Source organism: Mirounga angustirostris, unplaced genomic scaffold, assembly GCF_029215605.1.
Source record: "Mirounga angustirostris isolate CCGP_5_RB_7025 unplaced genomic scaffold, mMirAng1.0.hap1 SCAF_6, whole genome shotgun sequence".
In the NCBI taxonomy this organism is placed as follows: Eukaryota; Metazoa; Chordata; class Mammalia; order Carnivora; family Phocidae; genus Mirounga; species Mirounga angustirostris.
This window is the reverse complement of record NW_026991714.1, coordinates 121,226,950-121,243,894: the sequence shown is the minus strand read 5'-3', so window position 1 is coordinate 121,243,894 and position 16,945 is coordinate 121,226,950. Positions and strand designations below refer to the sequence as shown.

The following is a 16,945-nucleotide window of genomic DNA, read 5'->3' as shown; positions in this document are numbered from 1 at the left end:
AGGTCTTGTTAAGAATAGACTACTTGAAGAACAGAATGCTCTGGTGTATTTCAAAATGGTTCCTTTTCCTTCCCCACTACTGGAAGCACAAGAAGATTATTCTTCAGTCTTCACTGGAAGAAGCTGGTAGAGCTCCAGGACGGACAACTCACAAAAGTGTGAGCCCCACCTAGATTGGGTCCCCCTTGAGTTTTAACTCCCTAACTTGTCCACACTGAGCCTCCAGCAATTTGTCAACTACAGTTCAGGTTTTCCAATACTGATTCCTGCAGAAGTTTCTGTCCATTAAGTTGTGGTTCTCTGTATTTTTCAGTCTGTCTCTCTCCAATTTGGGGGCGAGCAGTTTGCCCTGTGATCTCACTTCTCTGATAGATCAAAGAAAGGCTGTTAATTTTTTCAGTTTTCTCAGTTTTTTATTTGTCAGGATAGAGTGACAACTTCCAAGCTCTTTGCATACCAGAATGGAAACTAAAAGTCTGTATTTACCTCTTAATAATTAGTTGAGCTATACAGATTTATAATTTTTGCATTTATAAATTGTGCATGCTTATATATACATGTTACACTTAATTTAGATTTTGTAAAAGTCCATGTCCCATGTCCTTGCTCTATAGGATGAGAATTTCAAGCTCTTGATCAAAAACCACTTACCACTGTCACTTTAACCATAATTCTAAAAAAAACTTTGCTACACAGTCATCAACAGACTTTAAAAAGGCAAATTAGAAAAAGAATCAGAAGCATATTCCATCTAGGCACTTACAGTTGGAATCACTGCCAGGCCTCTTTAGAGTGGCAGGTTGGAAAAACTCCCTGGAGCAAAGTTAAAGAGCTCTGATGCCAAAGAAAAAGAACTAGGCCATTTCTCTACTTTATAGATTAAAAAGGTAATGGTATTCCCATTTTTCCCCTCCATTCTGATGCAAATCTTTTCAGTCAGAAGTCTTAAAGCAGCTCTCAGTGTGGTTCCAGGTTAATTTCAAAAAGCTGAGGTACTGCTTGAGGGTAGAACTAGTTACTTAACCTCTTTTGTATCACTCACAGATTTAGCAAAATGAAAGGCCTGCTAACAAGAGAGTTTATATGATATTTCATAAAGTAAGCAAATGTGGAAAAATCAAGCACTTTGTGTGTGCATCTGTGCTCTTGGAGGGGAAACAAATGGAGGTGTGGTTAAAAGAACTGTTAAATGCTTATTTCCATAATCATTGGGCAACTAAATAGGAATATGTTTGCTAGGGTCACTGGACTGAAAAGAATTAGGCTAGGAGGTTAAATAAGCAATCCATGCTAAAGTCGGTAATCAAGACTGTACTTTAATCAGCTCTGTGAAAGAGGTAATAGACTGACTATTCCCTAGGAATGGAAATTCCCCCCAATCTCACTCAATAATTCACTTCAATATTGATTTAATAATTCTCACTGTTGAATTGCTTCCTTGTATCACAGTTTAAGACAAATTCCTCTTGAAACAGACAAAAGGTAGAAATGAGCACAGTTCTTGTTCTTGTATCATAAAACAGAAAGGGTTTCCTGAGTTCTGTGTGAAAACAAAACAAACAACAAAAAACAAGGATGCTCTACTATTTGTACAGGCTGCACTTGATTTCCTGATTTCCAAGAAAACCCAAGGGGTATTCTATAGCAACTGTAGTTTCAACTAAATATCTATAACTTAAGGGACCACTGGAATGATGAACCAGAGCTAACATTACTAAACATTCCCTCCAAACAGGCAGATTTGGGAAAGTATAATTCCAAGATCCCTTAATCTAAAAACATCATGTTCCAGTGTCTTGGTTCTTTGACTTATAAATGAAAAGAAAATTTGCTTGAAAATCCCTAGATATACCAGATGTCAAGGCAATTCATGTTTTAATGAGAGTACAGAGTAAGTTTGTTAAATTTAATGTTAACAGTTAAATATGCTTACAACTCCAGTCTTTAGTAAATCTCTTCTTGACAGTATATGAGTAACACATGGACATAATTATGGACAGAAAATAATGAAAAAGAAGAAAGATTGTGTAAAATCTAATATGAAAGAAAAGAATTTGTCACTGGATTAGAAAAGTGTACAAAAACTTGTGGACTTTCCTCCCATGTTATAGTACTTATCACACCATATTGTCAAGTGTCTTTTTACAGTTTTCTCTCCTATGAGCTTCTCGAGGGCAGGGATATATATTTTAATATTCTCAGCACCTAACAGAGCGCTCAGAGCATAGATGATGTACAACAACTATGCTAAGTATCCCCTTTAAACTTCATAATAATTGTATGATGTAGGTTATACATTACTACTCAAATTTTATAGAAAAAACCTGGGAAACATTACAGTTGAAGAATGTGCCCAAAGTCACACAGTAGTCTAACTCCAGAGTATACTGCCCTTAATTACTATACTATCCTATCTGAATAAACGAATGCCTGCTTTGTCAAGTTTCTGTCTCAGTTTTAATAACAAACTTTATCTGCTCACTCAGATATCATCTGCATTTGTGCCTTATGTATTAGGATGACTATAGGAGCTCAAGAATCACCAGAAAAACATTAAGATTTGGGGACCAGCCAGATAATTTTAGGGGCTAAGAGTCATTTCTGGACTTCACACTTTCGAAGTGTGGTTACTGTTAACATTAGTTATTTCTAAATAAAAGGATACTTAATTTTTTAAATGTAAATGATTGTACTATAATTATAGGAGACAAGGTAGGTAATTTATAGTATATCAAGAGTAAAAACATGGGAACTCTTTAATAAAAAACTTAGAAAGGGCTATGAGGTTAAACTAGCCAGACTAGGGGCACCTGGGTGGCTCAGTCGATTAAGCACCTGCCTTCAGCTCAGGTCATGAGCTCAGGGTCCTGGGACTGAGCCCCACATTCGGCTCCCTGCTCAGGTTCCCTGCTCGTTGGGAAGCCTGCTTCTCCTCTGCCCCTCTCCTCTGCTCAGGCTTTCTCTATCAAATAAATAAAATCTTTAAAAAAAAATTAAACTAGCCAGCCTATTTTAAAGATGAGATCAGTAAGTGGTTTATATTAATTTAATAAACTACTCAATGAAAAGGGATTTATATTACTAGACTATGCAAGGGTCTCATCTACATGATCCCAAATCAATAAAATTATAAAATAGTTTATAAAACAAATTAATGAAATTATTTAATCTTCCATTCTCCTTAAAACAACCATTAATTAATCTTTTGGGATATCACACAGTATTATGTAAACAGAAATCTTTCCATTCAGAATAAAGTAGGACTTAGTAACATACAATAAGGTAATATTTATTTTTCTTCAGATCAGAGTTAATAAAGGATATAAAGCTAGCCTTACCTTATCTATTTCATCTTACATTTTTAATTTCCAAACACACATGTATACACATTACATATAAAATTAATTATGGAACTGTGAGACATTAATGGAAATCCAGTTAGGCTGACTTAGCAATACTGTAAGTCTTCAAAACATGAACAAAGTGTAATATCGCTGTAGAAAATCAATATATTTTTCTCCATTTTAGTGAAGATGTTTAAAATGCCAAAAGGAAGCTGACATTTATCTGCTTGTTGACAATGATTATCTCTAATTTTCAGCTGCTCAGAATACAATGGAATCAAATGTATGATAAAAGTTGTCTTTAATTTTTAAAAGTTTGCTTACAGTAATGGAAATAAAACTTTTTGGTCAGATTTTTACATACCTTAAAAGTAGAAAGTCCATAAAGTCTTGTGGTATGAACAGTCTCTTGAGAAATGTTTGTAATGTTAGTTATAAAGTCCTCAAGGTATTTGCAAGCTTGTTCCAAGTGTGTTGTGTTTATGATGATCTGCACTAGCTAGAAAATACAAAATATATCTGTTAAAATGCAGGTTACATGTACACAAAATCATTTCATTTTTGAAAATGAATTACTTTCAGCAACTGTACCATTTCTGCATAATTACAGCTTTATAGGATACAAGGGATTATCTGATTTCAAAAGCCTGCTGCAAATACTATGAATGCTGTCCTTTAAAAGAAAAATCAAGAATCTAACTGCCAATTAACTTAGAATAACTTTTTTTATTATTATTATTTTTTAAGATTTTATTTATTTATTCATGAGAGGGAGAGAGAGAGAGAGAGAGAGAGAAGCAGGCTCCCAAGGAGCAGGGAGCCTGATGCGGGACTCGATCCCAGGACCCTGGGATCATGACCTGAGCCGAAGGCAGACGCTTAACCATCTGAGCCACCCAGGCGCCCTAACTTAGAATAACTCTTAAAAGTACTTTTCCAAATTTTATACATTTACCAAGTAAAAAATGAGTATTTTCACTTTTCATATAAAATCTGGCAATCATAAATCTACATATATGCTCTAACATCTTCAACTACCGACAACTCTCCATGTAAACCCTTGCCCCTCACATGGCTTGAATTTACCCTGACGAAACAAATCCACTTCTACTAATAAATTTAAAACAGATGGGGCACCTGGGTGGCTCAGTTGGTTAAGAATCTGACTCTTGATTTCGGCTCAGGTCATGATCTCAGGGTTGTGAGATCAAGCCCCCGGGTGGAGCTCTATGTTCAGCAGGGAGTCTGCTGGAGATTCTCTCTCCCTCTTCCTCTACTTCGGCCCCTCCCCCCCACACGCCTGCACCCTCTCTCTCTCTAAAATAAATAAATAAATCTTTAAAAATAAAATAAATTACGGGGTGCCTGGGTGGCTCAGTTGGTTAAGCGACTGCCTTCAGCTCAGGTCATGATCCTGGAGTCCTGGGATCAAGTCCCACATCGAGCTCCCTGCTCGGTGGGGAGTGGCTCTCCCTCTGACCCTACCCCCTCTCGTGCACTCTCTCTCTCACTCTCTCTCTCTCAAATAAATAAAATCTTTTAAAAAATAAAAATAAATTAAAAAAATAAAATAGAAAGCTAGTTTTACAGGATGATGTTTAGCAATAACTTAATTCATACAGTTTTTTTCATATAATGAAAGATTTAGCTATTAAGTATTTTTTTAACCTACCTCTGTCAAACCTATATGAGGTTTTCTAATAAGGTTCAGTAAACAGCTACTCAAAGTTCTGGTCAGCAGCAGATTTGTAGATTTTCTAAGCATATCATCTATTTCTGTTGAGCTAAAAATAAAGGTTGATTATTATTTTGCTTTCCACAAAGGTACAGTTAGCTTCCTAAATGATTTAACAGTTTACTAAAATAATTTGCCCCACCTCATTCTTTTATATCTTTAAATAAATTACCCAGATTTATTAAATCCCCAAATACAATTCTGTCACAAAAGCGACATTTTCAACAAAGTAGAATGTTCATTTATGGCATAATTTAAATGTATTCCATTCACCATTAGAGTAAAACCATGGGTACTTAGTATAAGGAAATAAAATTATTCTTAAATTATGACTCCACTATGGGACACTTCCAAAGACACTTCAAATACAACTATAGCTAAAATTCTTTTTAAATGCAAATTAATGTGAGCTCTTTCTAGATATGATTAATTACTAGATTTAACTTTAATATAACTAAATTATCCATGTCCACTGAGATTTTTTTTAAAAGACTCAAAGAAACAAACATAATTACCTTACACTAGTTTTAATTTGGTGCAAAGAAAACTCTGATATTTCTTAACATTCTAAAGATTGCTAGGCTAGCACTAACAAACTTTTTATCTTCTCCTAACCACGAGGACTTCAATTGAAGTAAACAACAACTTCTTCATATATATATTAATATATATAGCTTCATTACAAAACGATTAAGCTGTCCTTAGACTAAGTTTTCTCAGTCTTAGCACTATTAACATTTCAGGCAAGATAACTCTTTGTTGTGAGGCTCTCCTGTGCTTTGAAGGATGTTTAGCAGCGTTCCTGGCCTCTACCCACTAGATGCAAGTAGCACCCTTCCCCCTAAGTTGTAACAGCCCAAAGACATTGCCAAAGTACCTACGGGCTCGGGGTGGAATTACTCCAGCTGCTACAGAGACTAAAATTTTAGCATCCTTTCTCCTTTATTAAAAACATTACTCCTCTACATCAAAAACTAATGATGTACTGTATGGTGATTAACATAACAATAAAAAATTTAAAAAAACATTACTCTTAATAATCTATGAAGCACAGATATTTACTAGTTTATATTTATTTTTTAATTGCAAATAGAGCAAGATTTGACAAAACACAGGTACTTCTCACTACTACTCCAATGCTGTCCATTTTAATGCAGGCACTTTTTTCAGTATCTGCTAACCCTAACTCTGACATACCTAAAAGAATATTTCTCTGATTCTTTACAACTAAAATCAAGATTTACCAGACATACCAGTAGGGTTTTAGGGTTACTTGACATCAAATTCTGAGACAGAAAACTCTAATCGATCAACAGTGTCCTGGAACAATCAGTGTACTCACCCTGTTAAAAAGAGAGGTGGTTGCCTACTCCTATGGTTTCTTTTCTGACACACTCAAATTATGCTTAAAGACATCCTGAATAGCACACTTCTCAGATGAAAACTTATCCAGTACAGATAATGCCTTCTGTTTAATTTCCCTGAATTTCCTTGAATGCTGAGTCAATGCATACTTTTTTCTTGCATAAGTAAAAGCAGATAAAGAAAACTATCAGCACCTATGTCCTATTTGTGCTAACAAGATTTACCTGACAATGACTAGTATTTCCCCCATCAGGTTTTTATCCCAACTGAGCAATTTTCTTCCTTAACTCCTTGTCCTTTGAGCCTATATATAACCTGTACTCTTCCTACATTTTAAAAAACATTTCATAATTAAATCTTAATTATAATAAACCTCTTAAAATATTTTATAGCTTAGTCTCTTATGCAAAATGAAAATTTCTTATAGATATTAGATCCAGATGCTTCCTCTGTGACCAAATAGTTGAGACTTTGAAGTCTCTTCATGAAGTCATTTCATTCTCCAGCCCTACTTTTATTCATATATAAAAAGAAACCCAAACATTTGTACTAAAAAGCTCTGAAGCATCTTCTGGTTCTAAAAATCAAACTCCAAATATGTTTAAACATAATAAAAGAGCTTTAAATCCAGAAAGTGATTTTTTTTCCATAATTTTTTAAGGACAAATAAAAAAACAAAGGAACTCTAATAGCTCAATTTCAGCTCACAGATACAAATTTTTATTTTTATTTTATTTTATTTTTTTAAAGGTTTTATTTATTTATCTGAGAGAGAGAATGGGAGACGAGAGCATGAGAGGGGGAGGGTCAGAGGGAGAAGCAGACTCCCCGCTGAGCAGGGAGCCCGATGTGGGACTCGATCCTGGGACTCCAGGATCATGACCTGAGCCGAAGGCAGTAGCTTAACCAACTGAGCCACCCAGGTGCCCCAGATACAAATTTTTAAAATAAAAATGTGTCAGAAACTTGATGATCTAGAATAAATTTAGATTTACCTATTTTTAAGTTAACTATGCTGTGCTGTCTCTGTAGTCTGAACTGTCAATTCTCTTATTAACAAAATGAAAATAGCCAATGTATTTAGTAAAGCATAATTTTAAAAAACATAAACATAAAAAGCCTTGTTGAATGAATAACTTATGATCATAGACAGTTCATTAGAATGACTAGATACTGAACTAACAAAAGTGACAAATATTTGTGTCAAAGACAGAGGAAAAAAACTGACAGTCTTTTCTGCTGTAGCATTAGTCCACAACACTGACTTCCTAGAAGGGTAGGAGTTCACATACCAAGTCAGAACTGAGGTGCCAATTCTAGTTCTAGTAAGACATTAGGGAGGCTTTAGGGAAATTATACTTATCATCTTTGGTGTTATAAATGCAATAAAAATATCAGATAACAATTGGATACCCAATGTCTCTTCTCTGTAAATAAAACAAAAGTTAATTCCAAACTGCTAGGTTTCTATACTTTCTACAGTTTAACAATATCTTAATTAGGTATCAGTCCTATTTTTCAATAATCAACATTTAGATTAGGGAATAAAAAGTACGAGTTAGGACATGCAAATTGTATACACTACCAATTTTAAAAATGTTAAAGTAATCTACATTTAAAGTAAAAGATGAGGGAAACCAATATTATAGAGTCAAGACTGCAGCTTCAAAAATAACTCTCAAATATAACATTTAGGCCAAGTTGTAGGATGACTGTTAAAAAGATACTTCTTGTTTCTCCCTTTCACATGCATATGTTTAGAACAGATGAATGCATGCATCACTGTTTTCAAAGATGACTAACTATAACCAGAATCTATTTGAGAGTACATAAACAAATTCAAGTCCACCCAAAGGTAGGGCAAATTGTTAACTTCCCTTAACTTCATCTTCTAATTATTCACAAGTACAGGGTAATATCAGGCTCTTAAATCCTTCTTGTTTATGTTCCTTCCTCTTCATCACCACTGATCCTATTTCAGTCTTTCTTCATCTCCCTTCTTGAACCACTGTCTTCACCAGTTCAACATGACTATTTTTTTCTATCCCCCTCCAATCCATCATCTACATGGAGGTCAGAGTAAACTTTCTAGAATGTAACTCTAATAATGTCATCCCTTACTTAAAAACTCTTCAACAATTCCCTGATGCTTACAAAATAAAATATAAACACTCCAAGCTCCAGTCTCACATCTAATATTGTAGTATCCCATCCTCTCTGAAGTAACTATGTGCTTACCATAGGCCAAGCACTACTATACTGAGTGCTTTATACACCCGCATTACCTCATTTAATTCTTACAACCATTGTATGAATTTGGACCCTGATTCAAATATACCAACTACAGCAGCCCAAGTGTCCTTGATAGATAAATGGATAAAGAAGAAGTGCTATATATATATACAAACACAAACACACACACACACATATATATAATATTATTCAGCAATAAAAAAGAATGAAATCTTGCCATTTGCAACAACATGGATGGAGCCAAAGAGTTTAATGCTAAGTGAAATAAGTCAGTCAAAGACAGACAAATACCGTATGATTTCACTCATATGTGGGATTTAAGAAACAAAACAAACAAGCAAAGGAAAAAAAGAGAACAAACTGATGGTTATCAGAGGGGGGATGGGTGAAATAGGTGAAGGGGATTAAAGAGTACACTTATAATGAGCACTGAGTAATGTATAGAACTGCTCAATCACTACACTGAAAGCTTGAAACTAATATAACACTGTATATTAACTATACTGGAATTAAAATTAAAAACTTAATAAAAAAATTCTAAAAAGAGTAACAGCAGCAAACTCTTATTAGCAAACAAACATACCAATGGTAAAAAGACATCTTGGGGACAATCAAGAAAATAGTGATATGGACTAGGGAATTGATATTATGGAATAGTATTAATTTTGTTAAGTGTGATGGTTAAATAATGAAATGCCTTTATTTTTTGAGAAACGCATACTGTTTCTAGGGGTAATATGTCATTATTTCTGGAATCTGCTTTTTCAGATACTTAGCGAAGGGGTGCCTGGATGGCTCAGTCGGTTACGTGCAACTCTTGATTTCAGCTCAGGTCATGATCTTAGGGTCATGATATGGGCCCCATGTGGGGCTCCATGCTGAATACAGAGTCTGCTTGAGATTCCCCCTGGCCACCCCTTGGGTACGTGTGCGCTCTCTCTCTCTCTTTTTCTCTCTCAAATAAATAAAATCTCTTTAAAAAATAAAATACTTAAGCAAAAATAATTAAGAAAATATGGCAAAACGTTTATTATTGAACACAGGAGTTTCCAATCTCTATTTTTCTGTAAGTGTGAGGATGTACATTATAGAAAGTAAAAAAAATATGTAACATCAAATTTACAGCAACTTAACCTCAATGTTGCTAAAATATGTAAGCCTTTCCAATGAGATAATAATCCATTAAAGAATCAAGGCCTGAAAATCAAGTGTTAATGTTTCATAAAAATAGCTATGATAAAGATATATTTCTTGTTAGTAAACTTACCTCCGGTGAAGTGACTCTGAAAATTTAAGGCTAGCATAAATAAATTCTTTAACTTGAATGTAAATATGAGGCACTGACTGAGACATGGGAAATTTCTTTGGGAAAGATTGCTGTAGAAAGAAAAACAAAGTTAATATTGCTTTTGAAATTTTAGAAAAAGATATTCTAATCACCTAAAAATATAAAAATTAAATTGCTTATACATTTGAATAGGAAATAACAGCATCTCAAAGTCTACTATTATATTTCTCTGTTATGCTTAGGATTCTAAAGAAAACCAAAATACTTCTCTTTTTTCTAAGATTTTATTTACTTATTTGAGAGAGAGAGAGAACGAGTGGGACGAAAGGGCAAAGGGAGAGAAAGAGAGAGAAGCAGACTCGCTGAACAGGGAGCCCGACGTGGGACTTGATCCCAGGACCTGGATCATGACCTGAGCTGAACGCAGACACTTAACCGACTGAGCCACCCAGGCGCCCCAAACCAAAATACTTCTGAAGAAAATAAAGTGACAATTGACCTGTCTCTTAAATCATATAATCAAACTTCTAAGAAGCAGAGAAAGCATATATCAATACCATTGTATGTTCTGATGATAAGATTCCTGCAAAAGATGCCTAGCTGTCTGTTGACTTGCATTCATAATACAAGAGTTAGGTTGGCCATGAAAGTTATGGGCCATCTTCCTAGCTTAGTATCATCAATTAATTCTAAAGATTCCCCTCACTCCCCTTCGGTGAAGGCTTGACACCAATTCAACAAGATATCCATTTTATTCCATTAACTCCTACAGTACCTTTTTTTTTTTTAAGATTTTATTTATTTGACAGAGAGAGACACAGTGAGAGAGGGAACACAAGCAGGGGGAGTGGGAGAGGGAGAAGCAGGTTTCCCGCTGAGCAGGGAGCCCGATTTGGGGCTCGATCCCAGGACCTTGGGATCATAACCTGAGCCTAAGGCAGACGCTTAACGACTGAGCCACCCAGGTGCCCCACTCCTACAGTACCTTACAGCAGTGCAGTAAAGTGCCTTTTGGCTAAACAGCTTTTTTTTTTTTTTAAAGATTTTATTTATTTATTTGAGACAGAATGAGAGAGAGAGAGCACATGAGAGCGGGGAGGGTCAGAGGGAGAAGCAGACTCCCGGCTGAGCAGGGAGCCCGATGCGGAACTCGATCCCAGGACTCCAGGATCATGACCTGAGCCGAAGGCAGTCGCTTAACCGACTCAGCCACCCAGGCGCCCCTTGGCTAAACTGCTTTTATCAGCCAACATCTATTAGCAAATTCTCAGTCTCTAAAAGGTAAATTCTCTCCAAGATTTTTACCAAAAGCCCCTATTTGTACTTAATGAATTCTAATCTATACTTCTATCTTCACATTTGTTGCAACCTAGTTAAACCAGTGCAAGTACCCTCACTCACCGTGTCTAATGACCTTGTAGAGGTTAAATCCAATGGACTTCTCCAGCTCTCTTGTTAGCTGATTTATCTAAAGTATCTGACAGAGTTAGCTCCCTCCTGCTTCTTAAATGATCTCTCCTTCTTTGGCATCCATGTCGCAAACTGATTTTCCTCTTATTTCTCTAGCTTCTCTGTATCTCTTCCTCTAGCCATCTCTTAAAATTACTGCTATGCTTTAGGGTTCTATCCCATGTCTTCTCTTCTTACCACACATACTGTCCTTGGATGATCTCATCTAATCTCATGACTTCAGCCACCTTGCAAGTACTATTATCTCCCAAATCTACAACTCCAGGCTAACTCTCCTGAAGTCCAAATCCATATATCTAACTACCACTTGGACACTTCCATTTGGCTGTGACATTTGGGACATACTCAGTAGATCTAACAGTGAAATTATCCTTTCCTTCTAAATCTGCTCTTCCTGTGTTTCCTATCTTAGTGAATGCTACCATCTTTAAGGCTGAAACTTGGCTATCATACTTGACCCCTCTATCCTCATCATCACTCATATGCAAATAATCACCAATTCCTGTTGTTCTCTCCTCCTAAACATCTCTTAAATCAAATTCCACGGCAGTAACTCCCACTCAGGTCAGCAATCTCTCTTACCGAGATAACTGCAACAATCCCCTTGCTGGTCTCCCAGCCACTAGTCTCCAATCCATTCTCCACACATTAGCCAGGGAGATCGACCCGATCTCTCTCTCTCTCTCTCTCTATCTATCTATCATCTTCCTTCCCGTCTTCCCTCTCTCTCCTTCCTTCCTTCCTTTCTTCCTTCTTTCCTTCTTTGCTTCCTCCCTCCCTTCCTTCCTTTTCTTTCTTTCTTTTTTTTAGAGAGAAAGAGAGCATGAGTGGGGCAGCGGGGGCTGAGAGAGAATCTTAAGCAGTCTCCATGCTCAGCCAGAGCCCATCCCAGGGCTCGATCTCATGACCCTGAGATCATGACCTGAGATGAAATCAAGAGTCGGATGCTTAACTGACTGAGCCACTCGGGCACCCCCGAGAGATCTTTCTAAAGCACAAATGTGATTATGGTTTTACTGCTTAAAACCCTGTTGTGACTTCTCAGTAGTCCTCAGGATAAAGGCTGAACTCTCTAACACTGTTTACAAGGGCTATTATAGTCTGGCCCTTTCTACTTCATCTTCATTTCTTGATCTTCATTTCTTGTACTTTATCAACCTTGCACTTTATACTACAGAATTAGAGCCTTTCTACATGCTGCTTCCTCTATCTTAAGGAGTGCCAAATTCTGTGAATTGTAATGTCCTGTTTATCCCTCACATAACTATAAGCTCCTTGACAGCAGAAAAATAAAAACCACCAAATAGCACAGTGTCTACTATATAGCAGGTGACTGATAAATATCTGAATGAACAAAGGTATTCTTAGGTATTCCAGCAAAAGAAACTTACAACTGGCTGGTAATGAAAACATCCATATACAGCAGTGTCTCTCCAGAACTGGTAGGTCCAACCTTCCCAAATTTAGTGACTCAATCAGAAGTACTACAAAAACCAACCAAAAAGTTGCTATTCTTTAAAATCACCTGATAATAATGCAAGTGCTAACTCACCTCCAATTTATGGTCTAGAGAATAATGAACCTAATATTATTCGAAAGACATTTGAGCTTTAAGAATTTATTTTAATGACATTAAAGACAATATGAATATGTTCTTGTTTTAGCCAAAAGGTTCTAATCAAAGTAGCACAGTTATCTGCAAAAAGACAGATCTTTGCATATATATCCAGTCTTACTACTTGTTCACATATAATTTACACTGAAAATATAGTTATTTGAGAGTTTTACATCTTTTCTAATAGTTTTAATTGAAAATTATATTCAAATTAGGAAAAATATGGAGTATATCCAATGATACTAAATGATACTAAATAACTTAATGAGATTTCTCTTTAAGTTTACACATTTAAATTTTCCATGTAGCTTTTACTTCAACATTAGTTCTTTTTAATAATATATGAACCAATGAATACAACTCCTAACAAGCTTAATACTAAGAGGTACTACATATTTGGGAAGCACCCTATAAGCAAAGTCAAACTTCCTTTTAACTATAAACCTATTTAGAATAAAATTAATGTAATTAGAAAGGACATTAGAGATTATTTAGTTCAACCTTCTCATTTGACAGATATGGCATAAATGCCCAAATAGGGTAAGTCATCTGCCCATCATAAGTCACAGGCAGCTGGCATGTGAACCTGGATCAAATCCAGTGTTCTTTACACAGACGCTATAGCCTGAACAAACTTACTACCAGTAACTAAAACAAATGAAACCAAGCTACGACATGTAGAATATTCTGGTCTTTTGTGTGTATTAGAAGACAACTACTATGTGTATGTAGTGGCAGTCTTAGCTATAATCTAAAAGCTATGCATTTTATTACGTGGTCCTATATTTAGTGACATTACACATAATATGCCTAGTTTATGTATATAAAAAAATAAAAATTTACAGTCACAGTTCACACAATTCACTCAAAATTCACTTTTGTTCTTCATTGTGAAGAAATAAAAACGTAGAGAAGAACTAAATTATAAAGAGTTGGAAAATAATTAAGAAAAGTAAAGAGAAAAAAAAGAATAAAAAAGTGACAATAACAGAAAATATGATACCCTTTTCCCAGGAGATCTGATTCTACCCAGAGATACTGGATAGGTACAATTCTGTGCTTGTGTGCAGGTATGACCACACATGTGCAATCATGTGTATTCCCACAATACTCTACATGCTGGCCTATTTTCTTTCTCTATCATGTCTTTTGTTCAGACATCTTGCCTACAAAAATACACATTCCTACTTAAACAAAAAATCTACAGTGGCAATTGCCTTCATACACCTCTTATTTAACCAAGATAAACTTTTTGCAGAAGTATATTTCTAGAAAAGAAAACACAAAATAAGATCTTCTACAAGATGAAAATTTCAAATAAATTCTCCTCTCTTTCCCGAGAATATACTCTTATTCCTTTAATCTACTCAACAGTTACTTTAACTAATTTGGAATCCACATAATGTTACTAATACCTGTCCTGGGAATTCACCTAACATTTGGGACAACTGCTCATAGTATCCCCAGGAAAGTCCCTTCTTAACTTCACAGAAACAGCAGTAGTTGTAGTAGTAGTAGTAACATAATCTTTAAAAGTTAACAAAACATAATTGATTTTCTCAAATAACACAACAACAACAACAACAAAAGCCTCAAAAGAAGCCACTCTCACTTACAATGTCAGGTCAATATTATGTAGCAATAACTATTATGAATTTATGTTTAACAAATTCTTGAATTAAAAACTAGCTTGTACCTTTTCAAGGTCTGGATCTTGAAAGGGAAATTTACTGATGACTACTTTATATTCTTCTTCATTAACAATAGGGATGGGGCTATAATTATCTTCTTCAAAAATGTCCCTGTTAAGAAAGAAGAAAGAATTGAAAACTTAACATTAAAAAAATGTATCACTAGAGTGATATCAGACAATACTTTAAAAAAAAGACAATTACTACAAAAGCAGTTTTATTAGACAATTCTAAAACTCAATACCAAATAAACCTTGTCCCTCAAAAGTCACTCGATCTTAGTCAAAAGGCCAAGAAGCTATTGTCCCTCAAAATTGATATGCGATCTCTTCTTCCCACTTGTTTTACATCCTCTCAGCACTTTAGTTTTTTACTCTAGGACAATTCTTAAAAAAGATTTATTTATTTAGGTAATCACACTCAACCATAGGGATTGAACTCACGACCCCAAGATCAAGAGTCACATGCTTCACCAACTGCACCAGCAGTGCCTACCCCCTAGAACAATTCTTAAGATGTGCAGTCTGAACAAACTCATTATCTATTTCTAAAAACAAAGCCATGAGGTGAAGAGTATTCCAGTTGTATTTCTTGATAGGGACAATTCTCAAATTATAAGCCTTTTCTCTCCTCCCAACTAGATCATAACTTCCCTAAGGATGAAAACAGTGCCTTCTATTTATTTAGTCTTTTCAAAATGTTGTATTTACAAAAGGACCTTTTATATTTAGTAAGGCGGAGACAGTTACTACTCACCCAGTAGCCTTGTGCTCTCCTACACAGCCCCCTTGCAAAGGCACAGAGAGCTACATCACCAGTGTTGGCCACTGGGTTGTGAATGGAAGTGACAGGTGTTGCTTCAAGTCTAACTTATGAACTAACTGTGTGACTCTTTCCCATGGTAATAGAAATGTTGAGAATGTAGAGAATGTAGTAACACAAATGTAAACAGCCTGGATCTTGGACTACTAGACCCACTAGGGACTTCCGTGTGAGAAATAAAATGTCTATTTTCATCCGCAGAGATATGGGGTATTTTTGTTACTGTAGCATAACCCAGACTGTCCAGATATACTTGCTATCTAATCGTCAACTTTTTTTTTTTAAGATTTTATTTATTTATTTGACAGAGAGAGAGACAGCGAGAGCAGGAACACAAGTAGGGGGAGTGGGAGAGGGAGAAGCAGGCTGTCCGCTGAGCAGGGAGCACGATGCAGGGCTTGATCCCAGGACCCTGGGATTATGACCTGAGCCGAAGGCAGCCGCTTAACCGACTGAGCCACCCAGGCACCCCTACTTTCTTTTACTCAATAATTCAGCTTGACTAATATTTATTGAGCTCCTATTGTGTGCCAGGCGCTGCGGTAATTGTGATGAAAATTCCCTACTTCATGAAGATAAAAGCAAAATCTTCGTTCTCAACCTAAAAGGAGATATGAAAATAATAATGTTTATAATAATGCATTATACATACAATAAAAGAGGTGCAAGGTTCAGAAACAGCACAAAGGAAGAAATGATTAAGTTTATCAGAGTAGGTGGGCTGTATCTCATGGAAAGTTTTATAGAGAAGCCATGAGCTCTGTAGGGTCTTTCAAGATGAAAAAGAAATACTTCCAATGAGATTATGGAAGAACATCATTTCAGAAAGATGGAACATAACAAGCAAAAGCATAAGGGGTAAAAAAAGTCTGAGTGTGGGAGGGAGTCAACCATAGGTAGTGCAATACTACTGGAGTGTCAAATACACAAAAGACATGGTGTAAATGAGGCCGGGCAGGTGGACAAACTGAGGCACCCAGATTTTAGCCTGGAGTACCATTAATAGGTTTTAGGGAGAGAAATGTCATAGGTCCACTACATGGAGGATAAACTGGAAAAAGAGCAATAATGAACACAGAGGCCAGTGCGAAAGAGATGAAGAATCATCTAGATAAAAGGTGGTAAGGATCTGAATTAAAGCTGTCCTGGTGGGGGCAGAAAGGAAGGTGGCAAAAACAAGGGCTTTAAGAAGTAGAATATAGAGACAGGATTTAAAAACTAAATGAGGATTATGAAGGAAGGTGTAATCTGGATGTATCTGTGGTTTCTAAACAGGGCAAAGGGACAAATAATGTTAAGTGTTCCTCATTAGAGACATTTGCTGAGGTAAGGAAGATCTCAAGAGGATACAGTTTCAGCAGT

General features: G+C 35.9%; 1 protein-coding gene and 1 long non-coding RNA gene across 13 annotated transcripts in view; both read right to left on the bottom strand.

The window, feature by feature from the left end:
* Window positions 1–16,945, bottom strand: part of EXOC6 (exocyst complex component 6) — a 355,061-nt gene that overhangs the window by 104,318 nt on the left and 233,798 nt on the right. For 11 of the 12 annotated variants that reach the window (XR_010412520.1, XM_064595028.1, XM_064595026.1 and 8 more), the window contains 4 exons: window positions 14,767–14,872; window positions 9,965–10,074; window positions 5,017–5,128; window positions 3,709–3,843 (listed from right to left, as the gene is read on the bottom strand). Coding sequence is in view for 11 of the 12 variants with exons in the window: in XM_064595028.1 (XP_064451098.1) it covers window positions 3,709–3,843; window positions 5,017–5,128; window positions 9,965–10,074; window positions 14,767–14,872 (463 nt within the window). In the remaining variant the exon portion in view is untranslated. Of the gene's footprint in view, window positions 1–1,423; window positions 1,541–3,708; window positions 3,844–5,016; window positions 5,129–9,964; window positions 10,075–14,766; window positions 14,873–16,945 lie in introns of all 12 variants that reach the window. The other variant, XM_064595031.1, reaches the window with a different exon arrangement.
* LOC135364786 (uncharacterized) lies at window positions 10,623–14,758 on the bottom strand. The gene is made up of 2 exons (XR_010412523.1): window positions 13,989–14,758; window positions 10,623–13,441 (listed from the first exon to the last, which is right to left on the bottom strand). It is a non-coding gene; the product is annotated as an uncharacterized LOC135364786 (long non-coding RNA).